At 44.7% G+C, this 25883-nt stretch overlaps 2 protein-coding genes and 1 long non-coding RNA gene across 9 annotated transcripts; 1 reads left to right on the top strand and 2 right to left on the bottom strand.

Annotated features, from left to right (window-relative positions):
- Nucleotides 1-130: 130 nt before the first annotated feature.
- TAF13 (TATA-box binding protein associated factor 13) lies at nucleotides 131-3740 on the bottom strand. 2 transcript variants are annotated; one of them, XM_030476557.1, is made up of 4 exons: nucleotides 2478-3740; nucleotides 2254-2332; nucleotides 1638-1735; nucleotides 131-763 (listed from the first exon to the last, which is right to left on the bottom strand). In XM_030476557.1, the coding sequence occupies exons 1-4, from the start codon at nucleotides 2502-2504 to the stop codon at nucleotides 593-595; spliced, it is 375 nt and encodes a 124-aa protein (XP_030332417.1). In that variant the 5' UTR covers nucleotides 2505-3740; the 3' UTR covers nucleotides 131-592. The 2 variants fall into 2 exon arrangements, with proteins under 2 accessions (XP_030332417.1, XP_030332416.1); XM_030476556.1 differs by having other exon boundaries at nucleotides 134-763; nucleotides 2212-2332; nucleotides 2478-2709.
- Nucleotides 2799-11650, bottom strand: GTPBP8 (GTP binding protein 8 (putative)). Of its 6 annotated transcripts, none has more exons than XR_003990086.1 (8): nucleotides 11327-11639; nucleotides 11148-11246; nucleotides 10528-10658; nucleotides 10121-10220; nucleotides 9605-9723; nucleotides 9094-9220; nucleotides 3561-3778; nucleotides 2799-2851 (listed from the first exon to the last, which is right to left on the bottom strand). XR_003990086.1 is itself a non-coding variant. In XM_030476553.1 (7 exons), exons 1-6 carry the CDS (start codon nucleotides 11609-11611, stop codon nucleotides 9136-9138), a joined length of 819 nt encoding a protein of 272 aa, XP_030332413.1. In that variant the 5' UTR covers nucleotides 11612-11639; the 3' UTR covers nucleotides 2799-3778; nucleotides 9094-9135. The 6 variants fall into 6 exon arrangements, 4 of the variants coding, with proteins under 4 accessions (XP_030332413.1, XP_030332415.1, XP_030332412.1 ...); XR_003990085.1 differs by having other exon boundaries at nucleotides 2799-2832; XM_030476553.1 differs by having other exon boundaries at nucleotides 2799-3778.
- Nucleotides 3835-5884, top strand: LOC115603979. The gene is made up of 3 exons (XR_003990088.1): nucleotides 3835-4092; nucleotides 4941-5069; nucleotides 5791-5884. It is a non-coding gene; the product is annotated as an uncharacterized LOC115603979 (long non-coding RNA).
- Nucleotides 11651-25883: the final 14233 nt, after the last annotated feature.

Here is a 25883-nt window from a genome sequence, read left to right as displayed (position 1 = left end):
AGCCTTGATCCAGAATAGTGAGTTTGTTATCCTTACTCAGTATCCACCTTCCTAGCCAAGGAAGTGATAAAAGCCCCTGTATTACACACCTTGTGTGAACTGATCAGTTAAGTTTAGTTAGGAGAAGTGGGCACAAACTTAAAATGGTTTATTCAGAGAGCATATACAGAGCAAAGAGCAGAATTCCTATAGTAGTTTGGGCTTTTGAAGACTTTGTCTAGTTCACCAAGATCCATTTTCTAGGTTTCCTGTCACAGGAATACCCAGTGATAACTGAAACAGCTGTAGAGAATCACACATAATTAGCCCTTTAGATATCCAATTCAACACAGTTCTATTTCAGACTTCCCACCATTACAAGAATCATTAGAGCTCTTTTCTCAATTCATAAACCAATACAAAAATACCCAAGTATACCACATACAATCAGATAACATCCAGCTGCTTGAATACTTCTTGGAAAAGGCTGGGAGTGAGGGCAGACATGACGTGACCTCCATCCTGAATAGTCCCTCCAAACACCATGCATGATGTTCCTTCCTTTTGGGCAGCAGGTGCCCAGGTAATGCCCCAGTACAGCTTGTGCACAGAATCAAGATCCATAGTTTGCTTCATCAAAGGCCTTTCTGGCTCGTTTCAGTTCTTCATTCATAGTTAGGAGGTCTTTAACTCTGGCAAACTTCCGGGGGTCCTTGCGTATCAGAAAGACAATGTCCTCAACCTGTACACGACCCTGCCGCCCAATTGACATGGCCTTGTGTGTCTGTTAGAGGAAGAAAGGAAAGTCAACAGAGTTCCTTTGCCTCTTAATTCTTTTTTAAGCTCTCAATTCCACTTTATTTCTTGCCACTTTATAATCAAAAGTAAGCAATTGCAGGATCTGGGCACCATCACTGTAGTCAAAGAGAACTTCCCAGTAAACCATGGATTTACTGTCGCTCTGCTGTCCCTGGCTGCCTGTCACTTATACCCAGCACATACCACTATATAGATGTAATAGTAACAGCATCAAAACTAAAGTCAGATTACATGTAGGACACCCAGCCTGCAGAGTCCTTGAAGGTGAACAGCATCAGGAAGAACTTGAAAGCAACGCACGGTAACTATCGCAGGACAGTTTAGGGCATTTTGATGTGGGGAAAGCAAGGCCAACCTTGCAAAGAAAAGGGATCTGCAAACAGTCAGAATAACTGGTGTGGTTTTGTTTTTTAAACAAACTTTCAAACAGTATCCAGTTATCTGGGAGAGTGATGGCTTCAAGCCCCACCTGCATTTCTTTTGTAGTGCAGAGCTACATTCCCATGTAAAGACACTGGAAGAACATTAAAAGTCAACAGACTTTCAAAGCTGAGTCTTCTCTTTTGTCAGCTGCATATACAGTGGTGACACAGCAAACCCCAGTCAGTTGTGTGTTTCCCCCCTCCCTCCCAATACTGAGCTTAAGGACTTCAGACACCATTTTAAATCCACATGGAGCAAGATGCATGACTTTTGCCTTAATCTTGGAAGAGCAAAGTTCAAATTTAGCTTTTCCCTACTAGCATCAGAGTTTTGGGCCTGGGATAATGCAGTATTTGAGTCAGAGGTGTTAACCTTTGTTGAAGATGTTTTGACAGTGCTGTCTAGAGCTGACTTACCATTTCCGTGATAAACTCTATTACCAGGTCCTCAAGAATGTCCACTGACTCTGTGTAAGGGTTCTGGTCATCCCCGAATCCATACATCATGCATCTTACTGCAGAAAGAAACACTCAGCATGAGGCTTCTTTCATCCATTTCTGCTGCATGCATCTAGTTAAGAGCCCACAAATTCATGCATCAGGACGGCACTCTTGTCTGTTGGGCCAGATGATTCTTGAGCAAACATACAGGAAATAAGCAGCTAGACAGAAGGCAACAAAGTCCTAGTGCTGTATATACAGAAAAGCATGTCAAGCGACACCCTTTAAATATGCATTTAGCCTACCAAGTACTGAACACCGACTGACAGTGTGACTGACCATTGGCACACTTGGGTTCAGAGAATGAATTAGCCAAGGGGCCTACACAACAGCTTCCTGCACTTTCAGCCAGGTGCAGAATGGAAGTTGCAGTTTTTCTAAGGAAAACTGAGGCTTGTAACTCCACAGCTGCCTCCTCAGAGTTTCAGCTGTGTTGGGGGAAGGACATCGTCCTTAAAACAACGCTGCAGTGAGCTCTGCAGCAACAGACCCGGCAGCGCGGCGCCGGGCTTTCTGGCCGGGCTCGACTCACGTTCTTTGGAGAACAGCCTTTTCCTCTTGCCTTGCCCGCCGTCCAAGCCCCCTCCAGCTTCTTCCGCGTCTTCTTCAAACTAGAGGGGGAGAGCGGAGGAGAGACCGCCGTCAGCGCCCGGGGCGGCGGGGGGACCCCTTCCATTTCCCCTCCCCACATTTGGGACGTGACCCGAAGGGTCCCGTCCGGCAGCAGGGGGAAGCGCAACCCCTCCCACCACTCACCGGCGCGTCCTCCTCTTCGTCAGCCATGGTGCCACACCGCGCCGGGCGCTGCCGGGCGGGCGGAACGGCTTCCGCTTCCCTAGCCCCGCCCCCGGGGAGGCGGACCCGGCGGTCGGGGTGGTTGGGCCCCGCCGCTCCCCGCGGGAGCGGGGCCGGGTGTGCCGGGGCGCGCGGGCTCCGCGGGGGAAACGCCCGCTCTGCCGGCGAGCACGGGCCGCAGCTCCCGTAGCGGCGGGCGGGCGGTACCCGCGTGTGCGGCCGCTGCAAGCACCACCCTGACGGCAGTTGTTGCTTCCAGAGCCGGTGTCGTTTTCGGCTGCGTTGATGCCAGAAGGACTTTAACGTAGCGCGTTTTCTTCAAGAGAAAAAAAGCCCTGTAAAATTTAATTCCCTTGTGTAGGTGTAGACCTTGTTTCTTGTTTTAGTTCTCTGGCTACAGAACTACCTATGTAGCCACTTCCTAGGCAAACACTTGCTCTCCTTGCCTGAGAAACGGTTTGATGCATGAAAAGAAACACGGGGGTAGGACCAGTGAGCTCTCTCTCCCTGGCTGGGGTGCTGCTGCCTCTGATCCCAGCCTGTGTCAGCACAGGGACTCTGGTGGGGACGCTGACCCAACACACACAGCTTGGAGCTGGGCTGTACAGGCACTTGCCTTGGCCCAGAAAGGGGTAGTCTGGGGACTGCACGGAGAAGCTGGAGTATGGATTGTTTACCTTGAATCAATCACTTGCTACTGACTGCATAACTAACTGTAAAGCAAATAGCTTTGCCCATGATACAAAGATGAGTGCGCTTAAGCCTGTAAAATCCTGTTCCTGCAGAAGCAGGGATACTATGAGCATCCTCTTCTTCTTGTAATTTCTTTAATTTTACAAAAGTTGTAATTTTTCCAGATTTTAACTGTGGCACAAAGGAATTACTCTGACATTGATTTGGTAACCTTCTCCAAATCTGTATATGGCACTTCTTATTAGGCTATCAGAACAGGCTAATGTGGTTTGAAAGAGGCCTCGGGAGGCATCTGATAAAGAGACTTCCTGGAGTTACTTGAAAGGGTGAAATGTCCATCCACTTTCTTACCTTGGCTGGGTGGTCTGTAACACGGTCTCACCACACAGTCACACTTACTGCATCTCCTCTAGGCCCAAAGCTTGTGAAGAAGGTACGTTTATCCTTGTAACAGATAATTATGGAACAGCTAAAGTGAGATCAACTTCCTCTGCCTTTCGTTGGGAGTTGATTTGTGACTTGATGCTGACAGTTCCTGTGCACTTATAGACCGAGCAAAAATCTCTGTTCTGCAAATATGAAAAACAGTGGATGTGCTGTATCAAAGCTCAAAGTAAATTTCAATTCGTATCTTCCATTTTTGAAGAAATAGCAGCTAGAGTGTCACACAGAAGTCAGCGAGCCTGTTGGTTTGGGGTTTTTTGCTGGTACTAAGAAGTTGAAAGATGGTACACCGCTTTGTGACAGGGTCTTATGGAAAGAGGGTCTCAAGTGAGCTCCTGGAATTTCCCTTTCAGATCCTCTGTGACTTGGGAGAGAATACATTTTTGCAGATGCCCAGGTCTGTTCAGGAGAAACTGAAGATGAAACTTAACAATACAAGGTAAGATACTGATGCCTGCCCTGTCAGGCTTCATAGAAGTAAATGTCCTTGTAATCTGCATGAATTCTAAATACTGATGACTTTATAGCTCTTAGACCATTAAAAAACAAAAAGAGGTAAAAGTAAACTTGTAGGGTTTTTATTCCTTTTCTGATGGTTCTTATAAATGCCACGGTTTTAAATATGGGCTAAGCAAATACAGAAAGGGAAAAAACTGCAAGCAGTTTCACTGCTTGCATGTAGCACCAATATGGCTTAGCCAAGACAGAAGACTGGGCTTTATTCTTCTCTCTGTTGTTTTTAGCATGATCTGGCATAAGTTTCTCCTCCTTGCTTGATAAAGTGAGCATGGAACATGTAATCATGCTTGGCAGGTATTGTTCCATGTTATATTTTTTCCATCATCAGTTTCTAGAATTTCTGAAATGTCTTCTGTAATTGGGGCTGAGTAACACATTTCCCACACCTGGTTTTTTTGGACAAAAAAGAATCTCTAAATATCAGTGCAATATCTTTTATCATGTTCAGGCACAAAGGCAGCTGTGGTTCTTAAGTCCTACTGAATCTACATGGATTTTGATTCGAGTGTGTTTGTTTTGCCCTGTTAAATAATACTTCTGAACTGTACAATAGCTTACATCCTTCACAGATTGTTGTGAGCAGTTAAACTAGTTTTGCTGATGCTTGAGAAACACAAGTTTCTTGTGTCTTTGTGAGGTTTCAGTTTAAGTAAAAACTTTCTCTTAATTTTTCCTTATAAAGAAAAATCCATTATGTCTCCAGTAGGAGGCTCACTCTCCTAGTGTAATAAATGCCTTGCTCACACTGGGCAACGTTTTTTCTCTAAGAAGCTAAAGAGGAAGAAGGAAAAGGTGCAGCTGAGGTGCAGACACTGGAGAAACAAAAACATACTGGAGAGTAGAGTCAGAGAGTCTTGACGAAGCAGTGAAGGTTCGCAAGGAATGAAATCAAAAGAAGTGAGTACAGTGCCTTTTGGTGTCTGAATCTCAACAGCCTTCCCTGACGGAGGTCGGGGCTGGTGCCATCTCTACACACCACCTTCTGTGCTTGCATCAGGAGTGAGAGCAACAGTCCAACAGTAATATATTCATCACACAAGAACCGGTGGAGGAGAACTTCTTGGGGAACAGCATTAGCAAGAAGAGCACTAAGATTTATTCCCTGCCCCCCAAGCCTCCCTACTGCTCGGCATGCTATGTTCTCTATCATTCTCAATGTTTTTCAAAGAAAATACTGGTTTAAGTAGCTACATCCGTGCAAGTGGTGGATTTATTGTATTCTATAAACTTTGTAAATGTGTCACAAGTGCAAAAATGCCACTGCAGGTTATTAGAATACAAAAATGGGAGCTACCTTACCTGAAAAAAATCTGCTGCATATTTAACTAAACACTTGATGGCTCTCAATAATTACCTTATTGAACAAACCAGTTTCCTATGCTTATATATGAGATGCTTAAAAGCAGACTAATTATATCTGAAGTAGTTACAGATCCAGTATTTAAGAAGTGCTTGGACAGTGTTAAATCAGTGTTAAAATAAAGCTGTGCTTACAGGCTTAGTGCTGTGGGTATTTCTTAGGAGCAGATCAAGTTGCAGTTACCACAGCCAGTATTAATATGATTTGTACAGGTGAGGAAGGGATGCCTACTTTACTTTTCATTGGTGGTGCTTTTAGATACCAACTGGCTGTAAATGCATCGGATGAGAAGAAAAGGAAGTTACAAGACTGGTTATAGCATATTGCAGAGAGGGTGGCTTCTCATCTAGAGGTAAGTCACACCTTGCAATTTTTTAACCAGTCATTTTTATTTTGGGATGTAATGTAAGGTCAGTTTGCCTTTTCTTAGTTCTGTTCCTTTCCTCATAGCATGCCCAGTTTGTAGCATAGGAAAACCCCACAACTTACTCCTCCCTCCTTTGCCTCTTCTGTAAATGGGTTCTGGTCCTACTTTGTTTCCACAACACTTAAGCAGGAGAATGGTGTAAGAAGCTGCATGCCTCCCTGGATTTGTCTTTACTTGCACACAAAAAGCTGCAATTTCTCTGTAAAATACAGTACCGTGTTATAGCTGAGATAAGCATGTACTAAAGTAATCTCAAGTACGAGTAGGATTAGCCAGTGATACAGGCTTGAACCACTAGTTGCTGCTAAAATTCTGGTTCCTCTCTTGCCATAAACTTTGATAGCTGATGTAGCAGTATCTTCTTGCTTCTCATAGGCAGCCACCCCACTTAATGCACAATGAATTGTCTGCATTCAACACTTAGCATATTCTGTTTGGCATCCAAGATTTGTTTCATGCTGCACCAGAGACCTAGTACTATACCCTAGTTCTGGCTCAGTATGAAAACAATGCTGAACGCAAGGAGCAAGACTTGTGACAAGATAAAGACTGAAAGAAGGCAACACTAAACAACCTTCAAAGTGACAGAAAACAGCTCTTTCTGCTTTAGTGCACGCTGCCTCTCCATATAATTGCCTCAGAGGCACTAAATCTGAAATGTCTACGGCTAACCCTGTTTAGGTTACTTCATTAATAAATAGAATTATTGACATAGTACCAGGTCAAGGTCCCTACTAAAATGCATTCTATGCTATAGTGACTGTTGCAAAAATACCAGCTTTGTAGTGTCAGGGTTATAGTAACAGATTAGACCAGACACCAGGGGAAGAAAAAGGAGAAAGGACTGGTGAAAGAGCAGAAAAGATGCACAAGGTGAAATCCTTTTCCATAGAAGCTAGTACTCAACATCATTTCTGTAAATAACAGCTGCAGAAGAGGCAAAGCTTTCCAAGGCAATGCTGGGTGCCTGCAGTGTGGCGTATACACTGCAAACAATTTAAGACATCAAAAGCGTTTAAAACTGAAATGATCTCCACTATTTCAGTATGCTGCCAGGCCCACCACTGATCAGCGAGTGGGGAAGAAGAAAGGGGCACCGATTCTTGAGTGTAACCAGCAACTGTGGTGTTCTCTCCTGCAGATGGCTGAGCGAAATGCAAGAGTGATTCCAGCATTTGAAGCACTTGCAAATGAAGATCTTTTGACCAACACAGCAGAAAACTGAGATGTGTCTAGAGGTAAAGCTGGTTCTTCAGGATAAGGCTGTACCTACTGTTTCTAGTACAGCGGTAGTAAAACATACAACCTAGCTCCGCACAGCTTCCGCTAAGGGGACACCCCAAGGCAAGTGTACACACACACACACGGATCATGGGGTCCAGTTCACAGTCTGCTGCCATTTCAAAGCATTTTTTATATAAATGAATTATCAGACACATCTAATGTATTTAAGTGACAAATAAAAGACTTCCTAGCACTATAAGGGGTTTTGTTTAGAAGAGGGACTAAAACCAGAACTATGCTTGTTTTACATATACAGGCTTATCTTCAGAGGGTCTTCAATGAAGGCTGAGACGTTGGCAAGATTTATGGTCATTTTAAGATACTAAGAAAAGATTATTCCCAAAATATTGGCTTGCATGTGTTCCATATGTTTCGATACTACTGCATTTCCCCCTAGGATAAAGCATCCCATTGGCTCTGGAGCATTTTTGTATTAGAGGTAAAATATTAAGAGAATCACAAGTTTGATCTCTGCTAAGATGTGGAAGCTATAGATCCAAATCTTTTTACTGCATTCCTCAACCCCACACACACACACCTTCGTAAATGTATTTTGAAAACAGATGTCACTTCATGTCTGGTCTGACACTTACACGAAATTCCATAATGAAAGGCAACACTAGAAGTACCACCTTCCCCTCAGCATCATTTACAAAAGAACTGCCTTTTGAGCTTTAAAGACTTCACGTAAGTAACTTTGACATCTGCACACCCACATTTGGCAATGTTAAGACATGACAAGACTGAATCCCTGAGTTGGACATAGACACTTCCTAGTTCTGGTCTAAGCATTCCTGTACAACTGCTGCCAGTGGTGGCAGTCCTTTTGTCCGATCCTGTGCCTTCTAACTGTACAGCTTTGGGTGCTCTTAGGCAGACACAGCTGCTGAGGCACACGGTTCTGTGAACTGCTACAGTGTCTCAAAGAGCATGGGACATCAGTACTGTGCTTCAGCTGCCAGGGTAGAACACATGGAGGTAACAGACAGTGTTTCCCATCTCTGGCAATTCATGTGAGGGCAGCTGCAGAACATCATGCGGGATTTAAAACAGAAGGTAGATGCAGTGACTGATGATAAAGTGACAGTCACAGCAGTGACTGATGATAAAGTGCAGGAGGAGATAGTTCTCCTTGATGTCAGTCTTTTATTCCACTCTGTTTCAAGCCAACAGTGATCATAAAGTAGACCCCATTAAAGAGCTGGCCTTTCCTTCATCCACCAGGAAGAGGAACAACGCAAGCGAGGCATGCTATCATGATGCACCTATTGAGAGCACGATGCAGAAGAGTTACAAAAATAAGATACATGAGAACTAAACACACCTTCACAAAGAATGTGTCCATTTCTACTCAAGATGACCTTAAAGCAGGCAGGTTGCACAGAAGCTGTGTTTTAGCCCCTGCTACATAAACTGCAAGAAGCAAACCTCTGTGTCATTCAATTCAACTTGGTAAGTATAGTTTGCTTAATGTTAGGGCTACAGTTTTTCTTTTCTAGACTAAATGCCTTTTTATTAATAGGATTACTAGACTATCATCTCTCACATCCTAAACATAGCAGAGCTTAGGCATGCAGGGGTAGCTTTTTGAACAATTCGGTGGAGGGAGAGGAAATGCTGAATTAAACCTTAGCTTCTCTTTGGAGGTTCTCTTTCCCTTTTTCTCCTTGGCACGGTCACAGAGGTTTTATAACACAGTTTTGTAATAACCTGCATTAACTCATAGCGCAAACTTCCTGAACTGATGAATTTATTAAAGAAAAACCTTAGCCTTATAAATATTTATCAAAAAATAAAGTCTAGTACCTTGAGTTATTTACAACAACAATCCAGACCTTTGGTTTTGGTACCTTTTGTCCTGGAGAAGCTGAGCAGGCGAAGAACCAGTCTTTTCAGCTGGTGTCTACCGTGGGCAGGTTTCCAGTAACATGGGCTACAAAACACCTTAGCAGGTGAACCCCTGAAAACTCCAGGGAACTGTGGAAACAATGAAGAGGTGTTGACACAGCTTGGAGCAATATAAGCAAACTCAGCCACTGGCTGTATTAATTTCCTGCAGTGCAGTACAACCCTGGTAAACAACTACCGCTTGCTACTATTAACACAACTCCAAATAGAATGGCAAAGCCCACTAGCATGCAGCACAGGGTCTGCTGCTGCTCGGAGAAAGACCAAAGGAAGAAGAGCCTTGAAAACTGAACTCCATGCACATGCAGGAGGGGTGTTCCACTATCAGCCGCCCACCCTCCATCTCGGTGCACACAGAACTGCCGCCTCTAGAGCAGACAGACCCTTTTCAGTAGTTTGCCCTACTGAAATCATCACCTGACAGGAAACAGCTGCAATGGAGAAGAGCTTTACCTGACCAGGAATAGCTGAGGAAAGCACCCCTGAGTTTTCTCCTTCACATACTCCTGGATCTCCAGTACATTCTTTAACAACAGTCCTCTGGAAGCTCGGTCAATTTTTGTTAACACTATCTGCATAGATCCAGAAAGGAGAATTAAAAGAGGAAAAGAAGATTATTTTGCTGCTACCCTGAAACCTGTAAGAGTCCTGGACCATCCTGCAAGGTAGGCCGAAAGCTCTGAGTCATATCTAGGTGGAAAATCGTACGATACAGTTCACCAAAACAGTTCTCTAGCTTGCATAAGGAGCAGATCGTTTCAAGCTCCTCAAGCTGGGCACTGAAAAAAAAAAAGTGTCAAGCAAAAAATCCCTTAAATTCCGCTTACCCCTTTCAACATATTTATTTATTAACAATAAAGGGGTTGTTAGTACTTTGGTAGGACAACTTGGATAAGCTCAGGTAGAGGGTACACACCTTTATAGATGATCTATAGCTTATAACCAAGATCAGAATGAAGCATTACTTACCACATAAGGAATCCCAAACTCTTCCAGCATCTCTACTGCAACATGATCTGTCTTCTGAAGTCCTACCACACCATCAATTAACATAAAAGTCCTCTTCAAGCTGCCAGAAACACAAGCTACCGTTGTTTCATGCCTGTTCTGCTACTTCCAAATTCATAAGCAAGAACAAGTAACACAGCCAAGAAAAGCCATTCACAGGAGCCAAGGGCCAGCATGGAGCAGCACCATAATCTTCTCTGTCATTTTGATCTAAGCATGAATGAGTGACACCACAGTGATTCCCAGGGAAACAATGTCAGAACTAAACAACACTACCACTGGCAGTAGCTGCTCCCCCTGCATTTTCCCACCTAATTACATGACACCATATTGGGTATCTGGCTTTCATTGCTCTGTAGGCCCCTTACTTGCGCCGTTCCTGCAGGTAAGCCTCCACCATCTCCACAAAGTCTTGCGGGGCACGGTAGCCGTATCCTGGCATATCCACCAGAGTAAAGTACTTCCCTACTTTGAAGAAATTCATCTTCTTGGTGTGGCCCTGGGGAGAGGATGTAGGTAAGGTGAAGGGGGGGTTTTAAAAAGTTGCTTTAAGCAGTGGACTAGGAGATGTCCCACAAAACATCTCTGTACCATACCCTACACCACACCACCGCCCACCGGAGAATGCTGCAAAAATACCACAGTTGCCCTAAACTGCCTGGTCTCCTGACCTTGCGGAAATCCTTTGCTGCTCTATTCTTAAAAGAGACTAAAAATGCCTTCACGGGTCCTCCGCTCAGCTTGCATGACTCTTTTGTCTGGCACATGTGCCAGCCCTGGCTGAAGGGCTAAGCTAGGCTCCTTCCACCTTCTCCTTTGCTACAGCAAGGCCCACATCAGCCACATGCTGGCAACCACGACGGCTGGCATGATCTCCTGCTGCTTCAAGTTACCCAAGAGCTTGGTTCCTCCTGCCCTTCTCAATCCCATCCTCTAGGCTGGCACCAGCTGCTGACCAAGGGGGCGGGAAGTTAAAGAGGTCACTCACCGGAGTTTTTGACACTCTGACCTCCACTTCTGGGGACAGTGAGAACAAGGCCCGGATTAAAGATGACTTCCCTACGTTGCTTCGGCCGATGAAGCACACCTGCAGAAGGAGAGGCACTGAGCGCACTTCCACACCTCCCCTCGCCCAGCCTACCCGGCCGCGGTGCGGTGGTACCCGACCTCGGGCAGGGCCAGCGCCGGGGCGTGCGCCATGCGGACGGCGGAGCTCAGGTAGTCGATGGGGTGGTCGCGGCCGGACTTGAAGAGCTCCTCGGCGCGCTGCAGGGCGGGCAGGCCGGGCTGGAAGAGGCGGAACCGCGACGTGTCGGTGCCGGGAGCCAGGTACCGCTCCAGCTTCTGCAGCGGGAACAGGAGGCCGGTGCGGCGGCTCTGCTCCAGCCGCAGCACCTGCGCCAGGGCTGCCAGCGGCGGCGCGGACCGGCCACCCGCCCGCAGCAGCACCATCGCGAGTGGTGCCGGCGCCGCGCAGGCGCGGCCGCGCCCCGGAAGGCGGATGGCGGATGGCAGGAGGGCGGAGCGGGGCCCCCGGCTGCCCCCGTCCGGCCGGTGCGGTGGGTGTCCGGTGGTGCGTGCGGCCGGTGCCGTATCCGCAGGGCGCTCGCCTTCATAGGGCTGCAAGAGAGCTGCACGTCTCTCCTAGGCTCGGCTTTTTATTCTTGCTCGTCTTCTGTTCTTTACAGACCCAGGAACATCGCGGGGCTGCTGCGGGCTCTGTACGCTGAGCCCCTGTTTGGCCACGAAACGGGGCAAAGCGGCAATGTCATTCAGCACGCTCCATCTCTCCACTGCAACGAGCCGTTTTCCCAAGAGCTGTTCTGATGTTCGACCTTGCACCCAGGCCAGCCTGAGGGCCCTGGGGAACGCTGCCTCTCCTTTGGGACAGAGACCGATTCTTCTTCTGCCGTCAGAGACCTCTGTTTAATGCCCTGAAAATCTGGCAGGTTTAATTATTATAGTGAATAGATATAAGACCAGGAAGGACCATTAGAAGATAGCACAGGCTATATCCTACTTCCCTGGTATTAAGCCCGGTTGTGAAGCTCTAGGGAGGGAGTTCTATTCCCTAAGAAAAAGCCAGCCAACAACCTGCGTGTTCCTCAGAGATAGCTTCAAATCTTTTGGAATAAAACAAGCTCCCTCTGAAATGCATAGGCTCCTTCTCAAATTTGTGATCAGTGAAAGCAGTTACTGGTGAGAGTTAGGCTAACGGTGTAAACCTAGGGGAAATAAACTGTATTCTTTAGCCCTGTAAATTTACACTTTAGCCCTGTAAATTAAGGCCTCTTAAAATCTGTTTTGCTTCACAGCAGCGTATAACTCAAATGCACATAGCTCAGGACAGACTACAGTCACAGGCTCCTATATGCATGCTTAGAGGAGCGTTCCCAAATAAATCTACAAATGACCTTTATTTGGTTCCAAACCAGTTGAAACCCACAGAGCAGGTCTCTCTCCTGTCATCACCAGTGGTGCAAATAGCCATAGGTACATGGTTTTAAGCAGAAGAATAAACCTTTCAGGAATTACTTCAGGAACGCCGCTATAATATTTTTTCTTTATTTCCCTTTTTTTTTTTTTTTTTTTTTGTAGTAATGCAACAACCTGATTTATTGAAATCTGTGGTCAGTCTAGCAACAGAAAAACCACAGTGGCCAGAGGTTTAAACAGATTACCAATTTCTATGCCAAACCGTGACATGTGAAACAGAGCAAGTGTTTTTGCTTTGGGTATTTTTGCTCTTCAAGGTGCCTGGGTATGTTGCTCACAATTAAAACCCAAGTAATTAGGACCCTGGAAGCTTCCGATTTTCATGGCTTGGACTATTATTTCTTGCTGCCTCTGCCATTTAGTGCTGAGCTATGTCACTCACAAATTCTGTGGCTGAAACTATGGTGTGTCTCATGCTGCAGTGGTCTGAATGTGATCTTTGCATCTTGACGGGCCTCTAAACATGAGAAATGGGGTTTTTTGCACTTAACCACCAAACCACATGGCACTGAAGCAGAAGCTGCACTGACCAAGGTGCAGGTTGCTGCCTGGAACTGTTTAATAAAGTGAATTTTGGAAAGTGCAGCTGTAGCGGCAACAGTCAGCAGAGATGAACATGAGCCTGCTTGTGCCCAGGCAGCCCTTCCTGATGCTTTGCAGTCCCCCCCAGGCTGACCCTGTACTGCGATGACCATGGGAACACCGTGTGCGAGGCAGTGGCAGGGAAGCCGGCTGCTCAGATCTCCTGGGTCCTGGAGAGCAGCTTCACCCCCAGGGAAGAAGGCCATGACAACGGGACAGTGACTGTTGTCAGCAAGTTCACAGCATATAGCAGCAACGTGACTAATACAACCTGCTTTGTGTCCCACCCAGCTGGGAACCAGAGCAACTCGATAGTCTGTCATCCCTCAGGTGAGCTTCCCTTTGTGCATTTGGCATTCAAAACCTTGGTTAGCCTTCTGTTCATGCACATCAGTGGCACTGGCAGGATTGCAGTAGGAACTGTGCAGCTGAAGTTTCCAGTGAGAAGTATGTTTGGAAGGGGAAGGATAAACAAAAGTGCTGTCAGAACTGTAAAGTCCTTTGTCAAAATCTAGGAAAGGTGGTGGATGTAGTAGTCTTCCCTCCCACCAATAGGGCTGAATGGAACGCAGGATTATTCAGATCTTCATGACACACAAAGATGTCAATGGTATGATCACCCAGATCTATGTATTATAGTCCAGTGGTAGCATTATGTCTTGCTAATTGTCACATAGGTTGTGACAGGAAGACTGAAAGCCACCTTCCAGTTTCCAAAGACTGGCTGGTAGGTGAAGGCTTTAGATGGTAAAGTTGATTTTTCTGGGGAGTTGTATGCGACCATAGGTACTTCACTGAGGTGCTCAGCTGGAGAGAATCAGAGCTGAAATTTGCTGGGATGCACATGCAAGGCCTGCAGCGGGACTATGGGAAGTGGTGAGAAGGATCTAATTAGTGCCCATATAGCAAAAGACAAGGCTCCTCCATTAAGGGCATGGGGACACATTGGGTTTTCCCCAGTTTTGTGCCCAGTACTGTTTGGCAGTACTGTTTTCCCACTATCTTAGGTGTCCCTGCCCATGGCAGGGGGGTTGGAACTAGATGGTCTTAAGGTCCTTTCCAACCCTAACTATTGTACGATTCTATGATTGTCTAGAAGATGCCGTCTTGACAGAGGCAGAACTAACTACTGCATTCAAGCCACTCAAGCTCCATGCTTTGCTGCGGCTCTTGGCACCTCTCTGTCTGGTGCTGTCCGGACCATGGCCAGCTCTGGTCATGCTTATGTGAGATTACAGACATAAAACCTTATGTTCTTTTGTTTCTCTACCAAATAAGGGGGTTGTGTGTGTGTGTGTGTTTCTGTTCTTACAATGCTAGAGCCCAAAATTGCGTTCCTGAAAGAGCCTTGTCCTCACGCTTATGGTATTGGTCTCTTGTTTCCTAGATGATGAGAAACCAGTACAAGCCAAGGCACCTTCCACCTATAGAGCTATCTGGACCTATTTCTAACTCGGCATCTGGGCAGAGATGAAAGAAACTTGCATATGCCTCAGTCAGCAATGTGACATGCAGCAGGGACTCTGCAGTACCAAAGCATTCAGGAAAAAGAAGCAAACATCTGCAACGCAGCTGGTGTAACTGCAGAAACATGGCATGCAGGACAGATCCTACCCAACCCTTGTCAGCTCTGTCTTCCATCATCTCTATAGTGCAACTATAGATGCTGTTATCACTCATGCAAATATTGATCTTCTTGTATAAAACCAAATCTAACATATATGCAACAGGAAATTAATTCATATTGGATAAAAATGAGGTCACTCCATTTCAAATACATTGTATCCCAGTATTTACATTTCAAATACTTTGTATCCCAGTATTTAAGTATCATGTCTTACAGGAGAAAATAAATCAGAAGGAATTTTCTTGCATAGTAATGACAGCAACCTTCCCTTCCCAGGATGAACACACAGGACTGAAGTGAAATTTGAGCAACTCATTTTCACTATAAGAATTTTGAAGTGTTTCACCAACAGCTACAAAAAAGGGAGAGAGAATATTTGAGCTTGAGCAGTTATTGCTCCATGAAGCATAGAAATTATAACAATCCTGAGATCTAAGGCTCACACTCATTTATCTCTCTGTGTAATCCAGAGAGCAGCAGTCCACACATCACAGCTCTCTAATACTTATTTCTTTAAACACATCTTATTGGACCTATCACAAGGGAGCCTTGGGTTTAATCTTTCCCTCAGTGACATACTGTCATTACTAAGCCCCTGAACATAGCTGTGCCTCTTCACCATTTCTTGACTTCTATTCTGAATAGACCTGACTAGAACTGACTATTACTGTGCACCCAAAATTTCAAAGGAACCACAGGTATTCCAGACCCACCTCACTCCTCCATGCTCAGCAGAAATCCACGTCTCATCATTGTTACTGTATAGAGATTCTATTTCAAACTAGTAATACTTCCAGAGACCTTTTCCACGTGCTACAGTCATTCAGTCTGCTACATCTCCACAACGATATTCCTGTGAGATGTCAGCTTATGTAAGGGCAGAAGTGGGAGGGTACTGCAGGAGCACCTTTGCTAGGCACGCTCCCCTGTGTCTGTGTTTTTCCTGTGCCCAGGTTACAGAGCTGTTGGGCCTTTCTACACTCTTCACAACCCTTCCAAACCCAGACTAAGTATTTTTTCTTTTTTACTTTTTTCCCCTCCCTTTAGCTGTTATAGCATTTATTTAATTTTTTTGAGTATCAGTTACACAGCTGATACTAGCTGTCAGCCAGCAACCTGGGCTGAGAACTGGAGCATTAATATGTTACAGAGAAGGTATAACACAGAAGACAAGGTACTAAACTCCTCTGGGTGTTGGGGCTCTCTGAGGGGGGCAAGCCTACACAATTGTCCACAAATCTCAGCTGGTCTGAGGGCATCAATGAACCTCAGCCTGATTTATTAGCTTTGTTATAGTGCCTTGTGCACATAGACCAGGTTTAAGGCTGATAAGGTGGGCGATTGCCCAGACCCCCAGGACAGAAGAATACCTGTCTAAGGCTGAGTTAGAGCATTACATGTGCAGGGAGGACGAGAGGGTAGAGAACAGGGAACTCCACAGCTTCCACAGAGCCAGAACATGATCCTGATCTTTGTTGTTCGTTCATTGCGTCTACCCATGACTGACCACATCTCAAGGTTTGTGAGCCTCATTTCACATCTGAACCAGCTACCAAAGGAGCCAGGGCCAAAACCTCACCTAAACTTCAGTAATTAAAAAAACCACAAAACAAACAAGCTTTTCAGTCTCAGCACACTAACATACAGAAGAGTTGTTTAGCTTTATACCAGAAAGGAAATGCCGTATCACTGCACTCCCTCCTGTGTGGCAGCTTTTCTACCACTGCCTTGCTGCCCCTCATCCTTTCTGGTGCAGCCAGATAAACTGGTGTAAATCGCTGCCTGGGGTTGCTGCAGAATGACACCTGCAGGATGCAGACAATGATTCTGCTGACACAGCTCCCTGAAACTGCTCCTGTCACATTTACAGACACAGCCCCATTCCATCTGTTGTCACCTATGGCTGTTTGGTCACAACAGAGACTGAACTCTGCAGAGCTGACACACAATGCGAATGAATGCAGACACGAGCTAGAAGAATAAGCAATTTGGAAGCTAACAAAAAAGGCTAATTCTTTGTGGTAACTTAACTGCTTTATCAAAAGGCTAGCAAGCAGAAAACAACACTGACTTTAGTTGATATCTGTAGCTATTGTGGTAACTGAGTTTCCACAGTGCACATCAACTGACTGCATGCAAGTCATGCTCAGCTAAATCTCATTTCTGCAGCAGCTAAGCAAGCATTGAGCACCTGCACATACAAACCTACATGAAAATACACGGCTTCTCCACCAGCAATCTTATTTTAGGTTAAGACCATCCCCAAAGCTGCAACTCTGCTTGGCTCTTACTAAGAATGTCACAGACAAAGAGAGTACAGAGAGAAGACTCATCTTCCTTTCTTCTCTTCACAAACTGCAGGGCAAGTAAAAATTTTTTGGATACCAACAAAGATGTGCAACAGCCCACTGGTGTCGATGGTATTCAGGATGGGTTCTTGTTGAGCTCTTATTACATTTTACATGTAAAATTACATGTAAATTTATTATTATTACATTTCTTCTCCTTTTCTCTAGATTGCTCAGGTTTTCAGCTGGAAAGAAAAATCTCATATCCTTTGTTGAAGTTTCCATTTGAATGGCTGAGTCTCTCTATCCTTCATCAAGGATAAAAGAGATCACACGTACCAGAGTCCACAGGGTTCTGTAACCAGCCTTGCCCCTACTCCTTGGTCTATTTACTCTCCAAGCCATCACAAATCCTCCTGAAGAAGGGTGGATAGAGCAACCCAAGCCTTCTACAGTCAGAGTTTCAGCCCATTCTCCTGGGCAACTACCAGAGCAACTAAGAACTTTTCTTCCTTTCTCTCACTGGCCATCCATCTTACTGGTGTGTTCGCCACATGATAATGACAGATTTGATTGGAATGTGCTAGATTGAATGTATAGCTGTTATAGCTGTTTAGGTATTAATTGGCAGGCTCCTGTGCTTGCCATGGTGCTTGCTTGCATTACTGTATATTAGAGACTAGTGCTCATTAGTGGCTGCTTTTTGTTTTCGCTGCTTGCTGTACTGCTTATTATGTTACTCTACTGTGCCTGCAACATTTTGATAACAGCAATGGTGATGTGCTTGCACAGAGCCAAGGCCTTTTCTGCCTCTCACCCCACCAGTGAGCAGCTGGGGGTGCACAAGGAGTTGGGAGGGGACACAGCTGGGACAGCTGACCACAATTGACCAAAGGGATATTCCAGGCCATATGGCATCGTGCTCAGCATGTAAAGCTGGGGGAAGAAGAAGAAAGGGGGGACTTTCAGAGTGATGGTGTTTGTCTTCCCAAGTCACCATTACACATGATGGAGCCCTGCTTTCCTGGAAATGGCTGAACCTCTGCCTGCCATGAGAAGTGGTGAATGGATTCCTTGCTTCACTTTGCTTGTGTGTGCAGCCTTTGCTTTACTTACTGGACTGTCTTTATCTCAACCAACGAGTTTTCTCACTTTTACTCTTCCAATTCTCTCCCCTGTTCCACTGGGGGGAGCAAGCGACCAAGTGGCTGGGGCGGGGAGGGTTTATTTGCTGGTCAAGGTTAAACCACAACAGCAGGAAAAAAGGATTGCTTACTTTTTTTATGTGACTCTTAGTTTATTTATTTATTTATTAACTTCTACCAGTTTTAAACTGTTGTTGTCCTAAAAAACCCAGACAAACAAACAATCAATAAACCCAACAAAAAACCCCATAAAAACTCTCGAACTTCAAAGAGGGGGAAAAAGCTCACACGCTGCACTGATTTTTCTCCTCTCACCCATAAATAAGAACTGGCTCTTCCCAGGCTCAGTCCTTCCCCAGCAGGCATGTACAACAGAGAGCACAGACTCATTTTTTCACTGCCCAAAGGATTACATAAAATCCCTCTCACATCCTGTTCTCTTACAGAATGATCTCAGGGACTGCTCCAGCACCACCAGCTGTGTCTCCTCCACATTACCACTACTTCAGTGTAACAAGTCCCTAGTACAAGTCTCTTCATATCCCTGCTATTCTGTTTGAGTGTGGTGAGCAGGAACACTTGGAGGTTGAAAGATGCTCTTACTTCATGGTATTTCTGAAGCTTGGTACAAGGATACAAATCCAAGTCATCCCACTGACAAGCTATCACACCAAACTGTAAGAAGAAAAGTACCACAGGCATGGAAAGAAATGGCCAGGGTCAGGGAAGGTAAGGACATCTGCTTAAACAGCAGGGCCCACTTAGTTCTCTCAAGTGCTGATTGTGGTCAGGTATGAGAGTGGAGCTGTGTTCTAGTCAGAGGCAATCTCTCTTTATAGTGGAAGAGAAACTGCAGAGTGGACTGCAAGGGAAGACAGATAATTTGAAAGGATCTAAAGATGAACAGACAACAGACATTTCTACTTAACCTTATATTCACTGTTTTCCCCATGCTGGCACAGTAACTTTCTGCAAAAGCAAGTTTAGAACCGCTTTTCTGCTCCAGGGCATATTTAGGCATGACTTGAACCTTTAAGTTCTTTACTGTGAGGGTGCTGAGGGGCTAGCATAGGTTGCCAGAGAAGCTGTGGCTGCCCCATCCCTGGCAGTGTTCAGGGCCAGGCTGGATGGGGCTTGGAGCAACCTGGTCTAGTGGAAGGTGTCCCTGCCCATGGCAGTGGGGTTAGAACTAGATGGTCTTTAAGGCCCCTTCCGACCCAAACCGTTCTGTGGTTCCACAATTTAAAGAAAAGATCTCTGGTTGTTATTTTTTTTGAGGGGGAGGGCTGTGCTGACACCCTGTCCGTACTGGAGGCAGAACGCTTCCTCCAGTTCCCTAACATCTAATGTACAATTTATCTTCACCCAGCTGTTAGAAGTGAAAAATAGAAGGCATAGTTGCTATATCTCTTTCCGCATGCTTTCCTAGACTGACAGCACAGGAAGCTTGGTGGCAGGAAGCAGCTTGGGAATATGTTCAGCTTTTGTTAGGAACATGACAAGCTCCAAACTACAGGTTTCCAACTACACATCAACACATGCCAGTTGCTTTTGTGGGGCTTTTTGATGTAAACTATATTTTCCCTGTGTTCAGGCACTTGCCAAAAGATTAAAAAAAAAAATATTTGACATCAAAAGATTTTAGAGAAAAATCCTTTTATTAAAAGCTCACAACTAAACCTGCTCAGAGGAATGTGCATCAAACCGTGCTTCTTACTGGCATGTAGGACTGAGGACAACAGGTAGCTCTGGAGCAGGCTACCGATCCAAGTGGCCACTTGGGGCCTTTGTCCATTAAGACAGAAGACAAGTTACATGCCTTCAACAGGGCAGAGTTGAACATCATCCAGAAGAACAAAAGCATTTAAGCATTTTCTGGGGAAGAAAAGGAGCACATGTTAAGTGAGGACAGTTGTGTACTCCAGAAGTTTAACTGACTTTATTTCCATGAGCTGTTTTTGACATTTCATGCTGTCACCACAGCACATCCACTAGTGATAATGTAGTCTTCAGCAGCGACTGTGTAACCCAGGTAGCAACTAGACCTGCTCTGTGGAGCAGGGAGAGCAGCGGATGTTGTGTACCTCAACTTCAAGACTTCTGGCATGGTCTCCTACAACATTCTTATAAAGAATCTGAAAAAGTATTGGCTAGATAAGCACACAGTGACATTGATTTAAAACTGCCTTCTGAACTCCATCATTGCACAAAACCTCAGGGCACCAGATATTCACCCACTTCAAACCCATTCAGGGCTACAATTGAAAACTCAGTGCAGAGGAGACCAGACAAGAATCCTGTACCAAGGCAGAGCTAGGAATATATTTATGATGGATGTTGAATTTCTGAATGCTTCAATTTGCTTCAGCCAAAAAACCTTGGAATTAAACATTCAGATCCAACATCTAAAAACCTTTAAGTCTTCCCTGAAGTCTCACAACAATAAAAAATGCCCGGAAAATCCCAACAATGAATCAAATGCTGTTTTGGCTCAGTTAGGGTAGGTCTCATTTCACCCTACAAGGTAAATGTTATTTGCTTGACACATAAGATGATGATTAAATAGCAGATAGTATATTTTAGAACTGTTACCTTGCTTTTACACACAACAAACACATCAGAACATTAGCAAGTCTATGTAGCCTCATGCACCAAAATATGAATAACCAGATTAAAAAATACCTGGAGACATATCAATAAATGTATTCCCACGGGAATGAATAAGAAATAGAATTTTCAGTCCGCATTTGAATCAGAGCAAAGGCTGGAGGTGAAGAGTGGTTCCCCCCCACATTCACCTAGATGCTTAATTTTTCTGCATGTCTGCTCATGATGTAGCAGCGAGATATTGTATTAATGTGACATTTGGCATTATGCTGGTGAATTACTGCTCATTCCCAATCCTGCTCTGAAGAACAGTACAGCCAGAGACTTGAGATAACTGAAATTGTGATGTAGCTCTAGAATCTGGGAGTTTATTTTAATCAGATCTTTGCTTTTGTTTCTTCTTCAAATGTGAACCCAGTTATCGCCTCATCTTTTATTTTGCAGAAATAAAAGAAATAATGGCTCATTCTAGAAGACAAGCGAATCTCCCCTAGCTCAGTGTATTTTAACTACAGTTCTTTGTTAGCATGTCTTTTAGAAAGATTTTCCTGGAAGAAAAGTACGGATTTTGCCCCATATCCTCCTGAAGTAGAGATAGTGGATATTTTCCTTCATGCAGGAGAGACTAAAACTGTCCTCGCCATGAGAGCAGGAATGTTGGAAAAGACTAATATTAGAACTAGCTTTAGCCTTACATAGAATTAGATAAAAATAAACGTGTGCCTGCTTTCCTGTTTGAGTTTGTCTGGCTATGCCTTCCAGCCATTAATGGGCAGTACAAATTTCACACAGAAAACAGGATCCTTTAACATCTAGTTTCTTCTTACGTGCATTCAGCAGATTATTTGTCAAAAGAGCTAGTTTTCAAACAAGAGTTTTCCAACAGATCAAAGGAGCAGATAGTGCCCAGCCATGAAGAAAGTTAGTGGGAAGAAAACTTTTGTTCCCTAGAAAACAGGCACTTTTTTATTCATAAATCGACCTTCAAGATTTCTGGACCAAAGTTTTTCTAACAAGTCCCCCATCCACTGCAGGGAACACATTCTCTCATTCACATCAGCAGAAAGTCTGTCTACAAGTGGCTCAGTTTGAGATAGGTTGAGCTGAAAGCAGCCGTCAGGGAAGAAAAGCTCTATATCCCATAAACCTATTGGTCTCCACGTATACCACCAGAAAATGTCTTGTTAAACTCATACAACTTCAGACTGGCTACAAGCATGGATTTCTGCGCCAGGATATCTGTGCAGTTAGTTGAGTCATCATATCATTTCAGTCCTACAGAGGAGGGATGATATGCAAATAAATCATAGGCAAGAGAAAGGACTTAATCTCAGATATCTCTTTCATGATTGCTGTTACCATTTTACAATAAGCTCATAAAAGAGTTTGGCCCTGTCTGGATGCCAAGTGCCCATCAAAGCTGCTCTATAGCTCCCCCTACTAAGCTGGGTAGTGGAGAGAAATAAAAAGGAAAGGCTCATGGGTTGAGGCAAGGACAGGGAGAGATCACTCAGCAATTACTGTCACGGGCAAAACTGACTTAGTTTCATTTATTACCAATCAAGTCAGAGCAGGGTAATAAGAAATAAAACTAAACCTTAAAATCACCTTCCCCCATCCCTCCCTTCTTACCAGGTTTAACTTTACTCTCAAATTCTCTATCTTCTCCCCCCAGCAGCACAGGGGGACAGGGCATAGGGGTTGCTGTCAATTCATCACACGTTGTCTCTGCCTCTCCTTCTTCCTCAGAGGACTCCTCATACTCTTCCCCTGCTCCAGTGTGGAGTCCCTCCCACAGGAGGCAGTTCTCCATGAACTTCTCCAATGTGAGTCCTTTCCACAGGCTGCAGTTCTTCATGAACTGCTACAGAGTTGGTCCCTCCCACGGGGTGCATCCTTCAGGAGCAGACTGCTCCAAAGTGGGTCCCTTCCATGGGGTGCAGCCCTTCAGGAACAGACTGCTCCAGTGTGGGTCCCTTCCATGGGGTGCAGCCCTTCAGGAACAGACTGCTCCAGTGTGGGTCCCCCACGGGGTCACCAGTCCTGCAGCAAACCTGCTCCAGTGTGGGCTCCTCTCTCCACAGGGCCACAGGTCTGGCCAGGAGCCTGCTCCAGTGCAGGCTGCCACAGGGTCACAGCTTCCTTCAGGCATCCCCCTGCTCTGGTGTGGGGTCCTCCCCAGGCTGCAGATGGAGATCTGCAGAAGACACTACTCTGAGTTCCAGTGTACTATTTCTGTTAAGCAAGTGAAAACCAACCCTATTAAGCTATCACCAGTACTTCTAACAAAGCTGTTTCCCTGCAGTTTCTTTTCTTCTACAGACCCAGATTGCCGCAGCTCCAGGTCACTCCAGCAGATGCCCAGCCACAGTTTGGCAAACTAATGAAGCCCCTCATTAATTCTTTCTGGACAGTCTTTCCCTGTGGTCTGTGTACACTGTCACATGCATTATTTTACAATCTGTAATTAGTCACATATGCTATGCAATGTTTGGGCCTCTCCTTACTACTTCTGACAGCTTTCTTTTCAAGCCTTTAATAATATGCATTTTTCATATGAATTTCTTTGCCTTTTTTCTTCTATCACCTTCTTGATGTAGTATGTTTACACTAATGATACAAAGTGAGCAAGAAGTAGGTGGAGCTTCTTGTGAGAAAACCAGCCATTAGTTCTAACTTTCCATTACCAAAACAAACTGAAATCAGTAAGTTTCAAGTCTTCCTCTGCCACGCATGCGTACTTGCAAGACAGCAAATCTGTGACCACAAGTTCTTTACGTTTTACTCAATGTATCTGTCCATCAGAGGATTATGAAAAATCCACCCACATCTTCTCAGCATGTGAGCAACCTAGTGACCTCCATCCTACCTACCCCGAGCTAGCAATACCGTGCTAGGTAAGCACCTCTTAATCTTCAGTGTGTTTACTCACACAACAGCACTTTTAATATGCTTTAATTATAGTTAGAAAACTACATGCAGTTACCTGCACAAGAGCAAACAGGAAGTCTGAAATCTAGAACAACATTGATCTTGGGTTGTGCTAGCTTAACCCATGGACCCTCTTCTTTCATGCAGTATAACTAATGGAAGTCATAGGAGTGACTTCAGGACCTTCTGCTAAGTGGACCTTGTCACTTTGGAAAGGGATTAGGTAAGAGAGAGGCGAAAAAGATTTAATCTAGAAAGAAATCCCCTGAAACATGAGTAGGAGGAAAAGCCTTTTACCCTGACAAATTACATTGTGTTTTTTCACAAGTAAGCTTTATGCAAATACTGTACGGAAGCATGGGTGAGTGCTTGTAGGTGGGATTCATACAGCCAGCTCTTAAGAGTGTGCAACAGTTCCCATTATAAACATCTGTTTTCTACAGTTTACAATATTGCTAAATGTTACGAGTTCGGGCTGGAATTACCTTTGGTAGATGTCTGCCTCAGCCCAATGCTTGATTTTTTAGCTTAGATCTATAATTCAATAACATTTTACTCATACCAGACAGTGTGGACAATCTTTCATTTGAAAACCTGTAGCAATGACATAGGGGTTAATGTTTGGCAGTGTTTGCCTTTGTTAGTGATATGCTGTGCCAAGTCTCACAAAGGCCAAAATTAATCAAGGGACAAAATTTTGTAAATGCACAATTCATACATGCACTGCACTGTTCACTGAATCTTTCTTCCCAAAAGGAACATGCATGAGTTTCAGAGAATGAAAGCACAGGTATAGTCCCGTGTCACTGTAAGACTTTACATGCAGAAGTGTGAGTGTAGACCAAGACCTTAAGAGTCTTTGCAAGAAGAATTACAGCATTTTGAAACAGAAGGATTTCCAAAGACAGGAAAGTGTCTGTATAAATTCAAGTTCAAACCAACGCTAAGCCTATAAGTAGGAACAACAAAAACAAAGGGGTAGGCCTGCAGTTTCAGAAAAGGGAAATGGAGTAACACAGCTCTTTATGTAGCAGGATTGTGAACAACACTTGTTGCGTTTCTTAAGTCAGGTGGATTTAGGATTGTTAGGCTTTTCATGGCAGAAAAACACAATGAGCCTCTAGAGTTCTGAGGAAAAGTCCAGTAGAAGAGAAGTGATCTAAAGAAACCTATAGCCATGACCATCAATCCAAATCCCAAATGCTGCTGAAAAGCAGGAAGGAAACTGAGGAAGAGTGACAAACAAGTATTCCCACTTTAGTGTCCATGTCCCATGCTGTGTAACAGAAAGAGCTTGCTTTAAAAACTTGCCTGAAAAGTCTGTTTCCTTGTATGTCACATTACCCTGAAATATAAGGGTGTGTACCAGAAAGATCACAAGGGTGAAACAATGGGAAAATGAAGTCTAACTTTAGGCTGCCCTGTGTGGGTCAGTAGCTGCCATGGGAGTCTGTGGCACCAGGATCCTTGGGTTCCATTTACAGATGTAATCTACATAGACATTTTTCTCAGAAAATGGGCCAGAACCAGCAGAGCCGATGACTGAAGCAGAAAGTCATGCACTAGCCTTTCTGCTGTTTGGCTCTAGCTGTGTCAATACCATTACCAGTGACAATTACTTTTACATAGCCCCATATTCTAGCCTGTCAGCACAGAGCTAGCCATTGGTGAGGAAGAGCATCACACAGGTTCAGTATGGGATTACCTGTGTCTGAAGTAGAAATGGCTCCATTTTTGTAAGTATTTAGTATCTCTGTGTCTGAGAGGCTTCGAATCTGTCAATGAGCAAGCCCCTCCAGAGGGAGAAACTGTAAGCACACTTCCTACAGGAAAAAGTCTACAATTGTTCTTCCTTCTGGGGCATAAATAACTCAAACTAGTATTTGGGAACAAGGGTAGGTTCCTTTCCAATTTTATTCTGTTCCATATCAGAGACACATGAAGTTGGAATCAGTGTTGGGAATTCCAACAGAAGCCATATTATGACTGTATTGGAAAAAAACCTCTTTGTTCTGTTGTTTATGACCAGCATGGTCATACACCCTGAC

The sequence above is a fragment of the Strigops habroptila genome, chromosome 2, assembly GCF_004027225.2.
Source record: "Strigops habroptila isolate Jane chromosome 2, bStrHab1.2.pri, whole genome shotgun sequence".
Taxonomy (NCBI): Eukaryota; Metazoa; Chordata; class Aves; order Psittaciformes; family Psittacidae; genus Strigops; species Strigops habroptila.
The sequence above is the reverse complement of the archived record's forward strand: the minus strand, read 5'-3'. Positions and strand labels throughout refer to the sequence as shown.

What these genes read in the sequence shown, in the direction of transcription:
- TAF13 (XM_030476556.1), bottom strand. Translation starts at nt 2,504, where the DNA reads ATGGCTGACGAAGAGGAGGACGCGCCG. An exon ending in GCCCGGCGCCGCGCTGCCGG is followed by an intron (nt 1,736 to 2,211) that starts GTCTGTTGCTGC and finishes TTCTTTCTGCAG; the next exon opens with TAAGATGCATGATGTATGGA. An exon ending in TAGAGTTTATCACGGAAATG is followed by an intron (nt 764 to 1,637) that starts GTAAGTCAGCTC and finishes TTCCTCTAACAG; the next exon opens with ACACACAAGGCCATGTCAAT.
- GTPBP8 (XM_030476554.1), bottom strand. Translation starts at nt 11,611, where the DNA reads ATGGTGCTGCTGCGGGCGGGTGGCCGGTCCGCGCCGCCGCTGGCAGCC. An exon ending in TCAGAGTGTCAAAAACTCCG is followed by an intron (nt 10,659 to 11,147) that starts GTGAGTGACCTC and finishes TCCTCTCCCCAG; the next exon opens with GGCCACACCAAGAAGATGAA. An exon ending in TACCTGCAGGAACGGCGCAA is followed by an intron (nt 10,221 to 10,527) that starts GTAAGGGGCCTA and finishes TGTTTCTGGCAG; the next exon opens with CTTGAAGAGGACTTTTATGT.